This window comes from Euprymna scolopes, chromosome 2 (genome assembly GCF_053919585.1).
Source record: "Euprymna scolopes isolate OS-2025 chromosome 2, ASM5391958v1, whole genome shotgun sequence".
NCBI classification, from domain to species: domain Eukaryota; kingdom Metazoa; phylum Mollusca; class Cephalopoda; order Sepiida; family Sepiolidae; genus Euprymna; species Euprymna scolopes.
The window spans coordinates 139,080,007-139,095,912 of NC_136483.1; the positions used below are offsets into that span (position 1 = coordinate 139,080,007).

At 35.4% G+C, this 15,906-nt stretch overlaps 1 protein-coding gene across 4 annotated transcripts in view; it reads right to left on the reverse strand.

Moving 5' to 3' along the window:
- Positions 1 to 840: 840 nt before the first annotated feature.
- The window catches only part of LOC145296471 (lysosomal proton-coupled steroid conjugate and bile acid symporter SLC46A3-like), a 39,442-nt gene continuing 24,376 nt past the window's right edge, over positions 841 to 15,906 (reverse strand). The window contains exons 4-6 of one of the 4 annotated variants that reach the window (XM_080142536.1): positions 15,125 to 15,281; positions 9,314 to 9,416; positions 847 to 1,648 (exon numbers count right to left, since the gene is read on the reverse strand). In XM_080142536.1, coding sequence (XP_079998662.1) covers positions 9,383 to 9,416; positions 15,125 to 15,281 — 191 coding nt within the window. In that variant the 3' untranslated portion in view covers positions 847 to 1,648; positions 9,314 to 9,382. Of the gene's footprint in view, positions 1,649 to 5,752; positions 5,903 to 9,313; positions 9,417 to 15,124; positions 15,282 to 15,906 lie in introns of those variants that run through there. The other 3 variants (XM_080142535.1, XM_080142538.1, XM_080142537.1) reach the window with 3 other exon arrangements.

Genomic DNA, 15,906 nt, shown 5'->3' on the forward strand with positions numbered 1-15,906 from the left:
ACTCCTAAACTAATGAACATCATTATGAATTATTGTATACATATTCTAGGAAACATGGTGAATAATGTAGCCACATTTTTTGTTAGCTTTACCATTTAGGGACTGTGCTGCCAAAAGTGCGCTCCTGGATATGACCTTAAACTATATCCAATGGTGAGATTGTGGGCTTTGGGGAGTGTGGAGCCACCCTTTAATTGCGATTGTTCCAAGGTCAACTTTGACCCGGACTGGTAGTACCCGTTAGGGTCCCAACTATGGGTTAAATAGAAACCGACTTGAAAAAAAAACTATATTCTATTAAAAAAAAATTTCTTCAAAATCATATGATTCGGCATTAAATAACCTGAAAAGGGTTGATATGTCATAAAACAAAAATAACCAACCAGTCAAAAGTGCTCATCTTCAAATAATTTGATTGTCTTTATAAAAAAAAAAAAACTCACTTAAGAGATTTTTTGCACAGTTTTATCTCAATTTTATTCCTAAATTTTATGGGACTGCATGTAAGATATGGTAAAGTCAAGTTTTTGTTCGTCTGCAATAGATTTGTCTTGTTATTGTTTTTTTTTTTATCTTTATTTTATCTTGTTTAGTGTACTTTTATATTTTTTTTTGAAGGTCAGTAGTTTTGAATTTTCAGAATTTTATATGCCGATCATGTTAACTTGATTAGTAAATCGCTTTACAAAGGTTGTCAGAGATAAGGCAGTCATATCAAAGGGAGACAATCCAGAAATGTACTAAAAATGAAACATAAAAACTTTCTTATGTTGTTTACTAAACTAACATTTTAGAAATTAAGTTAATTATGCAAATGTATCTATCTACCTATCTACAGGGTGGAACGATAAAATTGTCGCCCCAAAGAAAACACTACTACAGGTTTATTTTAAAACGTTTATTGAAAAAATAGATTCAGTTAACTTGATTATGTAGTAGAGCTGACATCTATTCAATGTAGATGCCTTCAGCCTCAATCACTGTCTCAATACAGTTCAAAATTGGGAATATGCCTTTTCCACAAATGCTGAAGAGAGCTCAAATATGGCAGCAATCAGGCTGGCTTTGGTGTTGTGGGAGGTCATGTTAGTGATGTTCGCGAGGTATGACCAAACGAAGTAGTCCAGTGGGTTCAGGTCGGAAGAGGAGAGGGGGGGGCAGTGAGAGAAGGATACAAAGTCGGAGCACTCCTTCTGAAGCCAAGCCTGGGTCTTTTTGTACTAGTGGGCTGGCACCGAGTCCTACTGCCACACTCAGGGTTAACCAGTGGCCACCTGATTGCACCAGGGGATCACCACACTCTTCAGCACATCCAGGTACACTTTGGTGCTGACTTTCAAGCCGACTTCTAAGATGTGAAGTGGTATGACGTTGTCCTCATTTGAAACTATACCAAAGACCATAACCATAGCCAGAAACTTTGTTTTCATCACCCTGGGCACATCTCTGTTATTCATGGCAATAGAACGATGCATTTTGAGGGTGCTGGCAATGGTCCTGTTGTCATAACTTGGATCGGTAGGAGAGCATGAGTTGTACAGTGGCGCATCTCCAATCTCGGTCGTTGAACATTGTGTCACTTTCATACATGATAGAAGGCTTCTATCGGTCTTGGGATTTGTACACAACTGGCCAACTGGTAGCTGGTCTGCAACAAAAAAAAAACACCCGTTTTCATCAAACGGAAATGGAATCATGTTGTCTTTTTAGGGGGACAATTTTATCATTTCACCCTGTATCTATCTATGTCTCTCTTTCCTTCTATCTCTTACTCTCTCTCTCTCTCTCTCTCTCTTATATATATATATATATATATATATATATATATATATATATATATATATATATATATATATATATACAGATGTTATTTGTTTTTGTTTTAGCGATACGTTTTGAATGAATTCAATTATTTACGAAAGTGCATTTTTACCTAAATGCGAGTTGGGAATAATTTTCCCTTTAACCAACATGTGGAGCGGCATACATATTGTTTTTTTAAAATATAATTATTCACTGACACGTGTTTCGTCGTCTATGACTCATCAGAGTGGCTGAATCTAGCGTGATTCGAAATCAGGACCCTGCAGTAATTAGCCTAAACCCTTTATCCGCGTGTCCATCCCGCTTGACTGTCTGGATATATCGCGATTTATTTAGATGTTATTTGTTTTTGTTTTTGCGATACATTTTGAATGAATTCAATTATTTACGAAAGTGCTTTTTTACCTAAATGCGAGTTGGAAATAATTTTCCCTTTAATCAACTTGGTACCCCCACATGGGGAGCGGCATACATATTGTTTTTTTAAAATATAATTATCCACTGACATGTGTTTCGTCATCTATGACTCATCAGAGTGGCTGAATCTAGCAAGATTTGAAATCAGGACACTGTGGTAATGAGCCTAAACTATTTATCCGCATGTCAGAGATTAAAAGGGAAGCAGACAAGGATGAATTCATATGTGACAAAAGAAAAAAAGATCGCCATAAAGGGACGATGTTCCGGAAGTATTTTCGCTTTGCGATGAGGTTTTATTATATGGCGAAAGAGTGGTGATTCCCAAATGTCTCCAAAAACGAATCCTCCGGGATTTTCACACAGGACATCCTGGGAAAAATCGTATGAAGAGTTTGATGAGGAGCTATGTCTACTGGCCTATTATGAACAGGATCGTTTTTGGCATCCAAAAATAGGCAAAACATTTTCCTATTTCAATACCTAATCCGCTACCCCAAAAAGTTTTGATTTTTCCAATTCCCATTCTGATTAATTGTCCCACCACTAATATATATATATATATATATATATATATATATATATATATATATCTCAGAACGAAACTGCTAAAGTTCTCATTATGATGATTTCTTCCTAATAATAATAATAGTTCTTTTTTTTTGTATTTTTCATACAGTCTCACTATGGCATTTCATTTCATGATATATTGTGTATTTTATTCTTTTATATATATGTATATATCTGTATGTATGAATTTGTATTCTTGTTTGTTTGTTCAAAATTTGATTAATACATAAGAAAGGTCCATTACTTTCCTATTTCATTTATTTCTATATATAGTATGATTCTTGCAAAATATACGATAAAGAAGTAACCTCATTTGCATATTATATTAAGGAAAATTGATTTTACTAAATAGCTGTATGTTAGTTACTGTTTACAGCAAAATGATTGTTTTTAATGTTCTATTTAAGATTGTCATTTAAAGTTAGTTTATATTGATAATATATTTAATTTAATTTATTTTGAATTATTATTATTGCAGACATAGATTTTTTTTAGAAACCAGTTTAGAGTTATTTCCCCTGACTATTATATAAGTTTTAAATGTCAATTTGTATGTTTGTGTGCGTGTTGGTATATCCGCTAAAAACTTTCATCAGCTGCATTGGACCGGGTTGAAACCGGCACCATCTGAAAGAGTGATTCTTCGGGTCTATAATATCTGAGAATTAAAAAAAAGATTAATTCTGTGGTGGTCAACTGGACCATTTCTTGCAAGTGGGGTCACTTTTCACGACGGCATATTTTGCAAGTCACGTACGCATTTATTTTTTCAGGATCATGACGTCATAAGTTGTCGTAGTATGGTTGGCAAAAGCGTTTGCCACTTACCTTTTTCCCTTCTTTCCCTTTTTCGTGTTTCAGGTTCGAGCCTGCCTACACTACTAATTTTTTCTTTTTTTTTTTTTGCGCTCGTACGAGCACTCACTGCTATTTTTATTGAAACAAAAGTTGTTTTGATTCATTTTTTTTGTGGGCGGGGTCCAGGTTGTCACCTACTTCTTCCGTTCTTTTCAAGGTGAGGGGCGGTTGCTCAATATCCTTAGTATAGCAGCTCTGTCCAACCCAAATTTTATGTCTATCCAGGTAACGTCGGGTATCCATGCTAGTATATATTCATATTGAAGGATATTACATGGCATCATGAAAAAGTTCCTTATATGAGAAATTATGCCCAATGTCATATTTTCTTAATATGCAACAAAGTAAAGAGTAAGTTCAAACGTGTTTGTTAAATGTAATCAGAAGGTGAAGGCAACTTTGAAATGTTAAAATTCAGCTTCAATTATTTTTTTTTTAAAGGTATTAATTATTAGAGGATCTTTTGGAAAAGAAAATTTTAATTTTTACACGTTTCTGACGTTTTGAGATGAGGATTGATTGCTCAATTCCTCAAGCCAGGACTATACTCTAATCAATCATGTCTCTGGCAGCATAGATGTAGCACTCTCCCTTGACACTAGCACCCAAATACATGTATTTGGTGACTTTAATGTTCACTACAGTAATTGGCTTGGCTTCTCTAACTACACAAACACAGGTGGCAGAATTACTTATAACTTTCTACATCTGATTTTCTATATCCGATTTCTTGACACAGACAGTAATGTTCCCGACCCGTCTCCCAGATCGTCTAGACCAGCAAGCTTCACTCTGGACCTATTATTAACGACAGTTCCTGAGGATTGTGTAACAAATGCCCATTGCCCATTCGGAAATGCTGATCACGCTGTGGTAATGATAGACATCACCCTAAACTCTTGATCTCAAGTTGAAGAGCCACTGCGCAAAACAAGGTACTACAATAAGGCTATCTGGGTTGCCATCAGGAATCACATCAGAGATGCTCCATGAGGAAATATCTTTTCTCTTCCTGCAGAACAGTGCGCAAATGAGACTACTGAATGGTTCAAAGTGGCAATTGAAGCACATGTTCCCACATAGAAATTCTATAGCAGACTCTACTCTCCCCAATGATTTACTTATACTTGCGCAGCTGCCATTGCTTAAAGGTAGCATGCATACTGCAGATTTATTCGACATAAGTCCAGTACAAAAGTTCCGCTGGTCTGCTTTCCAGCTGACTACAATATTGTCATCTTCAAGTCCAACATAAACAAATTCTTAGTGAACTGTCCTCTTAAATAATCTAATCATACCAAATTTCAACTTCTAACAATTACTATGATATTGTCCCAATGACTACCGTACACACATTAACTGTTATCCTTGAGTGGCCTCCGGGCCTTGATATGTGGTAAAACAAAAAAAATTAGTGAAATTAGATCTTAAAACATCTTGGCTAATGCATGTAGAATTTAATTTGAATTCTTTTAGGTATGTATGGCTTATCATTTCAGTAGGACCAAATTGGTCTAAAATAATGGTTTTTCCACATTTTTTCTCCGGCATGTTGGTTTAGTTACTTCTTCCCTTGACTTGATGCTTTTCGAAATTGCAGATATATAGCAATCAAAAACTACTCTTAATTTAAAATTTCTGCTTTAGTTATCAAAGTAACAACATTCGTTTGTCCGATTTTTTGATTATTTTAAAGCAAAATTTTAGATAAAAATAAAATTACTTGTTTATTATCGAAATACATCGATTTAAAATTATATATATAGCTAATATATAATTAAAAGTCAGTCGGATTCTCAAAGTGTAAATATCGTTGTATCTGACAAATTTATAGTTGATTTTACCTAGTCAGTGAATTACAGCAAATTTCACTTTGTGCCTTTTACATAAAAATGGGGACATTCCAATCGATTTTATAGATTACATATTCTATCCCATTCACTATTTTTAGTAGATATTTCAATTTGAACTATAAAATAGATAATATGGCCTCTTTGTAAAAAAGCACTCTATCAGTATATCATCTGACATATATAGATTCACTTTTTTTCTATTTTTATCTTAAGTTCATCCAAGCCAGTGATCACCGAAAATCTAACGAATCGTTTATTGAAATTAATAAGATAAAACACTGTTCATACAATCAAATAATGGGAGAATCTCGTCTTGTTGAAAAAATATAACAGTGATCCAGAAAACTTGATATAAAAATGCCTGTTCCATCGCAGAAATCCTGGGGAAAAAACGAGAAAAAACTTTAGGAAAAAAATTATATATATCTAATATATATATAAAAAAAGTCAGTCGAATTTTATTAATTAGACCTTGTATCTGATAAATCAATATTTGATTCTACTTAGGCAGTGAATTATGAAATTTTACAGTCTATTTTCTTTACATCGGTCAAAATCTTACGGATAATATTATTTCTCCTGTATACGATTTTTGTATTTTTCTTTTAAATAAAAACAACACACGTGCTGAGACAACTTTTAAAAAATTGCACAACCATGGAAGGGTTTACAAAGAAAAAATTCTGGATATACTGTTTAAATTATATAGAAAACTTTTTGTTTCAATTCAATAACACGTATTGAGACAACTTCAAAATGAAATTCTTGATGTAAAATTCATGGCGATATATATGATATTAAAGTTTTTATTTTTTTTGTTTTGCGGTTTGGTAAAATGAATCAATGCTTTCAACCTTAACACATGATTTTACTACAAAAAAATACCTTTGGTTCATTTTACAAAAAGATACAATTAAATACAAAATTATAGAAATATGTTTTATTAAGACGATATATAGGATATTAGACTTGTTAATGTTTACCAAAACAGAAACAGAAAAAAACTCAAAATCTATTTGAAGTTAATTTTTTAAATTGACGTGAACACTACGATACTTCAGTTAAAAGTCAGATATGAACAGGTAAAATTATAGAGGAATAAATGGCGAATCAAATGAGGTATAAGTTGTTTAAACAGTTACATTCAATTTTACTTAAATTTGCGGATTTGTAAAAAATGACAAGTGCGGACTTTCTTTTTGGTGCCACTATATATATATATATATATATATATATATATATATATATGCACTCCCAATTTGTTTTGACATAAGCAGTAATGTGTCGCTACACAGTCATGAGCATGTTTTAATCTTCTAGTATTTAGTAACTAGAGACTTCTTCAGGCACAACGACGCTTATATTCAAAAGTGAAATAAGCGTTGTTGCCTGAAGAGGTCCCTAGTTACTAAATGCTAGAAGACTGAAACATACTCATGATTGTGTAGCAATCTGCTTATGTAAAAAAAATTGAAAGTGTAACTTGCTCTACTTTGGTATTGAGCACTCTTGTATTAACCTCGTTATATTCCAGTGAACAACCTCAAATTATATATATATATATATATATATATATATATATATATATAATTTGAGGTTGATATTTTCCAGAGGTAAGGTAACCAGTGAAATGTAACGAGGGTAATACAAGAGTGCTCAATACCGAAGTAGAGCAAGTTACACTTTCAATTTTTTTTTTACATAAGCAGTAATGTGTTGCTATATATATATATATATATATATATATATATATATATATATATAGTCTTTGAAGTTTCTTTAACATTTGAAACTACACAAAAAATTACTTTTTATCATTCGTAAAAAAAAACAAAAAAAAAACACTTAGTCAGTAAGTCATTTAATCACCTGCAATCACTGCATCAACTCTCTCGAATTTACTATAATACCAATTTTTTTTATTTTTCAAGGGATCACCAATTGTTTACCATGAAACACTGTTTCGGGGATTTAAAAACAAAACAGTATATTACTTCATGGCTCCCCAGCAGTGTTGATCAAACACCACCACCCTTAATCTTAGGAAGAAGACATGTTACAAAATTTTTTTTATCCAATTTCCTATTCTTAATTGCAATTACTAACCTTTTCATAGTATAAAAATGAATTTCTTACCTGTGCGATTCATCAATTTCCACATTTAAAATGGATTATATTTATTTGCTGTCCACTCAGCAAAATGTGGCACAAGGCCGGAAAGTGGTAACCCAGCAGGCTCCCCTAAAGGAGGGGCACTCCTGCAATTTTAAAAATTGCCTGAGTAACCCCGTCGGCATTCCCCGGTCGGGGCGCCTCAGGCAGCAAGCAATAAACTTGCCCCACCGGAAAGCCCGGTGGCAAGGCCTGGGAGGGTGGACCTCCTAGGTATTACCCAGGCGGTGTACCTCAGTCCAACAGGTGCTGGGCCGGTCTCCGGCCCCTCACCTGTTGGGCTGAGTGTCAAGTGACGGATCCTTGACTGGTACTATCCATTTAAAATGGATTATATTTATTTGCTGTCCACTCAGCAAAATGTGGCACAAGGCCGGAAAGTGGTAACCTAGCAGGCTCCCCTAAAGGAGGGGCACTCCTGCAATTTTAAAAATTGCCTGAGTAACCCCGTCGGCATTCCCCGGTAGGGGCGCCTCAGGCAACAAGCAATAAACTTGCCACACCGGAAAGCCCGGTGGCAAGGCCTGGGAGGGTGGACCTCCTAGGTATTACCCAGGCGGTGTACCTCAGTCCAACAGGTGCTGGGCCGGTCTCCGGCCCCTCACCTGTTGGGCTGATTGTCAAGTGACGGATCCTTGACTGGTACTATCCATTTGAAATGGATTATATTTATTTGCTGTCCACTCAGCAAAATGTGGCACAAGGCCGGAAAGTGGTAACCTAGCAGGCTCCCCTAAAGGAGGGGCACTCCTGCAATTTTAAAAATTGCCTGAGTAACCCCGTCGGCATTCCCCGGTCGGGGCGCCTCAGGCAACAAGCAATAAACTTGCCCCACCGGAAAGCCCGGTGGCAAGGCCTGGGAGGGTGGACCTCCTAGGTATTACCCAAGCGGTGTACCTCAGTCCAACAGGTGCTGGGCCGGTTCCCGGCCCCTCACCTGTTGAGCTGAGTGTCAAGTGACGGATCCTTGACTGGTACTATCCATTTGAAATGGATTATATTTATTTGCTGTCCACTCAGCAAAATGTGGCACAAGGCCGGAAAGTGGTAACCCAGCAGGCTCCCCTAAAGGAGGGGCACTCCTGCAATTTTAAAAATTGCCTGAGTAACCCCGTCGGCATTCCCCGGTCGGGGCGCCTCAGGCAACAAGCAATAAACTTGCCCCACCGGAAAGCCCGGTGGCAAGGCCTGGGAGGGTGGACCTCCTAGGTATTACCCAGGCGGTGTACCTCAGTCCAACAGGTGCTGGGCCGGTCTCCGGCCCCTCACCTGTTGAGCTGAGTGTCAAGTGACGGATCCTTGACTGGTACTATCCATTTGAAATGGATACATTTAATTTTTCAGTCTTGTATTTATAAGCTTTGGATTAATCCATTTAACTACTTATCACCCCCACTATAATTAGTAGTTTTTATATTTACATTCTTATTTATTTAAAATTAGATATATATATATATATGACTTTTTAAAAGATATATATATATATGACTTTTTAAAAGATATTTTGTATTCCTGTACATTAGCAAATTAATAAAATAAAAAAAAATATAAGATCACATATATTTTTACATTAATTATATATATGAGAGGGAAGGAATATGTAAAAACAAAAAAAATACCTGTTCTTTAATTTTCTTTGTGAGGAGGTCAAAGTTCATTCACCTGCTCAGTAATATATACTCATGTTGTCACATCATCTTCTTTGATATCGCCTTATAAATACTGCAAAAGAAATGTTTTTACTTTTTGAATTACTTTTTAAATAAATTTTGATTATTTTTTATTAAATAATCGAACAAAAATAATGTTTACTTTAAAAGGTACAGAAGTTCAAATTAAACAAAGGAGACAGATTCTAGAGAGAAGTATTTCTTTTTGTTGCATAAGTGTTTTTATAGCAGTGCCTCATATTTCATGAAGTAAACTGTAAGTATGTTAGACACTAGGTGTTGTTCATACTAGTCAATGATACGTCTTCCACAATCAGCCAGTGAGTGGATCTTATTTCTGCTGGCCTCGGGTATATATATATATATATATATATATATATATATATATATATATATATATATATATATATATATATATATATATGAAACACTAGTGTCTGTAGGTATTTAATTATTATAGTAAATAATTATGTCAGCCCTTTAAGAAACTCATTTCTTATCGTTGGGCACTTCCAGTTGAATTAAGTCGGTCAATTAGCTCTTATGCATAGATCATCATATAATGATTAGATCACTCTGACTGACGTAAAAAACATTTAAAAAAAAAATAAAATGTTTAATTTCAACATTATTTCACGTGGTTAACGGTAGCTGTATGGATACGGTCTTTGCTAATCAAGCCAGAGATGGCTTGTGTTGCCGGGTTCGAATCTGCACTGAAGATTCACAAAAGGATAAAACGCGGGTGTCTGTAGATATTTAATTATTGTAGTACCTTGCCAGACTTTACCTTTAATCTTCTCATAATATTTATGATTATTCAGCTGACTCTCTATCTATTTCATTCATACTTATCTTCGAGTGGCTTTTGGCCTTTGTAAGTAGTGACTATTTAGTATAAAACAGTATTTTTGGTTGCTTCCCTGGCGTTATAGCTAAGTTTGAACATGTAAAATATGTTCATGAATCAGACTACTTTGCACGTTCACCCATGTGGCTTCCGCATAACACATGTAGGCAATACATATCAGATACTACGGACTAAATTTAGTACCTTGCACAACTTGAACTGTTTCAGTTCACTGATATAACCACCACATGCAATATGTACAAATATTGCTAACTTTTGATTCACTGTTGTAAAATTTTTCCAGAGATTATCTCTTAACTGACATTGATCAGATATTATTAAATATCTAGTCTGTCATTTGACAGGAGATGTGCATTTGGATCAGACACACCCCTGGCCGGAAGAAAACAACATAACATGATTGATTATCCAAAATAAAATGATCTTTTAACTGATATTTATCAGATATTGTTAAATATCCAGTCTGGTTGTACTAAATAGATCATTTTGACAGGAGTGGTGCACACACACACACGCACACATGCACGCACGCACGCGCGCACACACACACACACACACACACACACACACACACACACACACACACACACACACACACACACACACACCTGGCAAGAAGTAAACAACATAACATGATTGATTCTCCAAAACAAAATAATAATTGGTTGAAGTTAGTCCACCTGGTTGGGAAAGACAAATATGGTGGATTGTTAAAAAATAACATAATTGCTGATTGGAAGCACTTGTAAAAAGTTAATAAAATTTCTTTGCATTTGTGACTATATTTACAATGAAGTCACACTATTAACATTTTTGGTCTCAAATTGTTAAATAATAAAAAAAAAAAAATTGATATCAGCGATTTGGACCAAACAAATTTTTGTGCATGCGTCTTCCTTCCTCGCTAACCCACACTCATTCACCACCACCAACAGTAAAGATATATCATCATATTTTCATATATCAGTGTGTTGTCATTCTTTGAAGCACAGCAGAAAGAACAATAATCTAAATGATATCTATCAAAATTGACATCAAATTATTTAATATATAAAATTATGTCAGCCGAATTTTACAAGTTGGAACTAAGTAGTATTTAAGCCTGGTTAGTACTCAGTGACCACTTGAAAATATTCATTCAACACCTATTTTCTGACACATTTTTTTCCAGAGCCTTGCCAACCAATCCGATTTCTGCAATTCATAAAGATCGCAGCCATAGAAGAATGCAAGAAAACATCTGTTTAGGCATTAAAAGTAGTTTAATATCGTTGTTTTTGTTAAATATTCATTCAATTTATATAATTTTTAATAAATATTATTGAATGACGAATCATTTTGAGTTAAAATTCGAGTTTCGTTGCTAGATAAAAGCGACATCAGTTCAAATTTGGTGGCCATTTTGTTTTGCTCCAGTTTCTTCCACATAACATTGACACTTTTCAAGCCTGTTTTTCTCAACTTTAGATGCATAATACTAACTGGATATTTAATGGACATGATTTCTCATTCAATAATATATAACAAAATCCACAGCATAAAACTACTTTTAATGCATACACAGATTTTTTCTTGCATTTTTTTCCATAGCCGTGACCTTTATAAATTACCCAGATTTTCACGTAATAATCCATCAACACAACTCTAACCCTAACATACCACTGATCCTTAATCCACTGAGTATCCACCTACCATGTTTTTAAACCATTTGCGAATGCTAGAAATTTTCAGCAGATTAAATTTTTCTCAGATGAGAGTGTAAACAAAGAAATTGATGATGCGCTACATGTAATGTCATCTGTTGGCAAGTCAGCAAAGTACGTTGATAGCAGTGGGATAATCAAGTTCCATCTCGTGATTTTGTCTGGATTAAGTGAATCAGTCCACATGTGTAAATCAGTATCAACGACAGCATTCTGTTACTGTTGTGAGTGACATAAGTTGAGTTTCTTAATATTCCTTTGTTGCCAGTGTTGTGGATAATTGTTGTGGGGTACAAATCACCCCTATTTGAGTACGAAGTGGAATCAACCAGTCCTATGAATATCACTAGTTTCAGAAATGAAATTCAATAGAGTTATATTTTTAAGTTAATGTTGTGGAGTACAAATCACACTTATTTCAAAACTAATTGGTTTCAGAGACTAAATGGAGACATTCATACCATGTTTAACCGCATACTACGAACACGTTCCTCTCATACCACTTTAGTGGCTCCTGTATTCTTTATGATAAATACATATTATATTTTATACACTTTACACTACTTGTGGTTTCTTTCATTTGTAACCCCTAGCATGGGTCTACGACAGTAACATAAACTCAAGTTCCTTAATATTACTCGTCGCCAGTGTTGCGGACTGGTAAGGGTCCGGCAAAAGGCACAACTCGGTATTTAATGGAAACTAGTTTGACAGTAGTGGGATAATCGTTTTATCTCGTGATTTTGCCCGGATTTATAAAAAAAGACGTTGGACCATCACTTGTCGGGAAATCAGTGTTACATCTGTACTAGGTACTTTAATCAATCACTCCACCCAAGTGTATAAATTGGTACCAGCAAAAGACCAGGGTCCTGTTACAGGGATGATTCAGGTGATCTGTTTCACTTATCATGATAGGACAGTAGGACAAACACCAGTCTTAGAAGCTCTTAGAAAGATGTTTTTTCTTGCTATGTTTTTTGCTTTTTTTTTTATAAAGGTCGAGGTATTAACAGAAAAGATTGAAATACTATAAAACTGACAAACTAAAATTATTCCTATTATTTGGATTATTCAAACTACTGTTCCTATCTTGAGTTTTATTTTCACAATGTTTCAGCCGATGTAACCACCAACATTCTTCATGTGTATCTTATCAATCTCGGGAATTTTTCTGTCGATCTCGAGAATCTATACGGAATTTTATAATGGAACCCTTTATTTAATCCATGGGAGTAATATGCTCTCGTTTTGTCAGACATGAATGGGTAGAAGACCTAAGTAATTTGTAATTGCATTCCGAGTATCGCTCGCAAAAGTTCAGAAACCTAAAATTATTCTAACAAAAAATCATGCATATAACCACATCAAGTGAATGCTGTACAATCCTACGCCATGGGACCAATTAATGTAACCAGACCATCGCCAGCCCTGAAACACAGGGCTAACCCTAAGTCTCCGTGGCTACACGTTTATCTTTGTCTTGTGATGGACCTTTTAAAATGTGATCAAAGACTCACTGGTCACCGGAAATCTCCACTCTCATACTCAGAGTGCACAAAACATGCACAATCCTAAGTCTGTGTGGCAATATCTATAACATGGTGGTCATTCAGTGACAGTCGTCGAGTTTGAAATCTTCCCTTACAGGTGCACTGATCACCAGACATGGGCCTTTCGCAGCTGCAGTACGGGCGTCACATTTCAGGGTAGATCTGATAATTAACTTTTTTTTCCCCTACATTTTCACCCCAAACAAGGCACATTTGCCACTTTGATGTAGGAGGCAACTACCAGGGACATAAGCATCAGGGGTACCATGTAGGGAGTTGGGTAGTAAGATGTCGATTCATGTTACACTTGAACTTCTGCATATCAGTACAGTATGGCAATCAGGGACCCGGAAGGGAATTCCAAAGTCTAGCGGTTCTGAGGAAGAAACTACTGGAGTAGAAGGCTCTCTTACATCTAGGGATCTCTACTGTGAAGGGGTGGGATTTAGCTGCTTGTTAGGTTTGTCGGGGGTATTTACATCGAGGGGGTACAAGTGCTTGCAGTTCGTCAGAGCATTCACCGTTAAAATACTTGTAAAACAGGCAGAGGGATGTAACATTTTGTTGATGGGACAGAGGCTGAAGCTTAGATGACAGTATGTATCAGATTGGCGACTCTCTTTTGAACCTTGTCTAGGAGCGAGAGACTAGTGGCAGATGCACCAGCCCAAACTGGATTATTCTCCACAATCAAAGATATCAATAATCAATAAAACTGATTAAAGATTACTGTCTTATAAACGAAAATAATTATTGCTTAAAATATTTCACATAAAATCGTGCAAAGAAAAGTTAAACTACTCGTGTACCACTGCACTTAATTCAACATAAACTGTTTAAAGATGCAGGATTTTACAACTTAAATTCTTTCAGATGGTTTCTTGGCTGAAGGAGGAATGAAATACTTTTCCACTTAGCCCTTTTGAGGATCTCCAGCCCTGGGCAAGAGCCTAAAAGCTGATTTGTATTCTTTGACGGCCTGCTAGCAAGTCATCCTTATCTGCTAAACAAAAGGTTTTTTGAAATTTGTAATTTCCCCCTCTTCTGTAGAAGAGATTACTATTCCTCCCTCTTTTTTTACCTCCTCTTTTTTCTGAATTACCTTTTCCCGTTTCTTTTTTCCTCCAAAATTCTTTTCTCTGTCTCCCTTAATCTATACCTCTCTTTAATTTTCTTTTCCCTCCTCTTTTCTTTTGTACTGAAGAAATCTATTTTTCCTCATTTTTCTTTCTTTCCCCTCTGAGCTCAATTTCTCTCTCTCTCTCTCTCTCTCTCTCTCTCTCTCTCTCTCTCTCTCTCTCTCTCTCTCTCTCTTTCGTCATCCAAGTTAATTAGTATCATCTGCAAGGTAGTCTCTTGCTTGACATAAAACATATGGCTTACCGCCGATATTTCGTGTATGTCAATCCAGACCCTGTCGCCCAAATGTCTTTTTTACTTTGTTGAGAAATTAATTTTCCTCTATGATATCTCAACAAAAACATATTCTATCTTTTCCCCCGAAATCTGGGACCTCTTAAATCTGGTGTCAAACATCCCACTTTCACGCCTGGCCCCCAGCCCATAAGCAAGGTGATTTGGTGCTGCCTGGTGCATGAAGATAGTGTTATACGTATATTGATTCCATACTTACATAAAAATAAATATGGCGACGAGTAACATTACTCCTATGAGAAGGAAGACAGTGCCACTCATTCTTGAAATGGTTGCTGAGTAAATCGTGTTGAAGACAATCTCAAAGACTAAGGTACTAATTGCCTCGACAAAGTAAAATCCAGCAAATAAAGAACCTGTTATAAAAAATAAAATAATAAATAAATAAAAAATGAATAAAATACACGCAAACAGATTATCTCAAATATTAACTGGATATGTGTAACAGCAAGAGTAATATATACTCGCGGTAATAGAGAAAGGTAGTTTGCTTGAAGCATTGCTGGTAAATGTATATGGAGGAGTATAAGAAGGGAATGCGGGGAACCAGTTGTTGTATTGGTGTAACATATGAACAAAAAGGGAAAAAATTGTCAGGATGAACTCTTCACCGACGAGAGGCAAAACTCATAAGAAAATGACAACACGTTTCCAAAAATCTACCACAAATTCAATTTTTTCTACGTTTTATGTAAATTTTGAAGCTCGTAGGAAATATATAATTATTGAGATAAACAATAAGCCAATAAAATTTCAATTCGATACTGATTCCGACGTAACTCTGATTTCACAGTCAACATGGGAGTTATTAGGAAAACCAACGCTTAAAAATACTAAGCATGTTACTTGCAGAGCATCTGGAAACAAAATACAACTAACTGGTGAGTTAACATGCAATGTCTCTTTTAAAGAAAAACATTTTTCAGGGGTATGCTATGTTTCTGATTCATCAATCCTGAATCTTCTTGATTTGGATTTCAT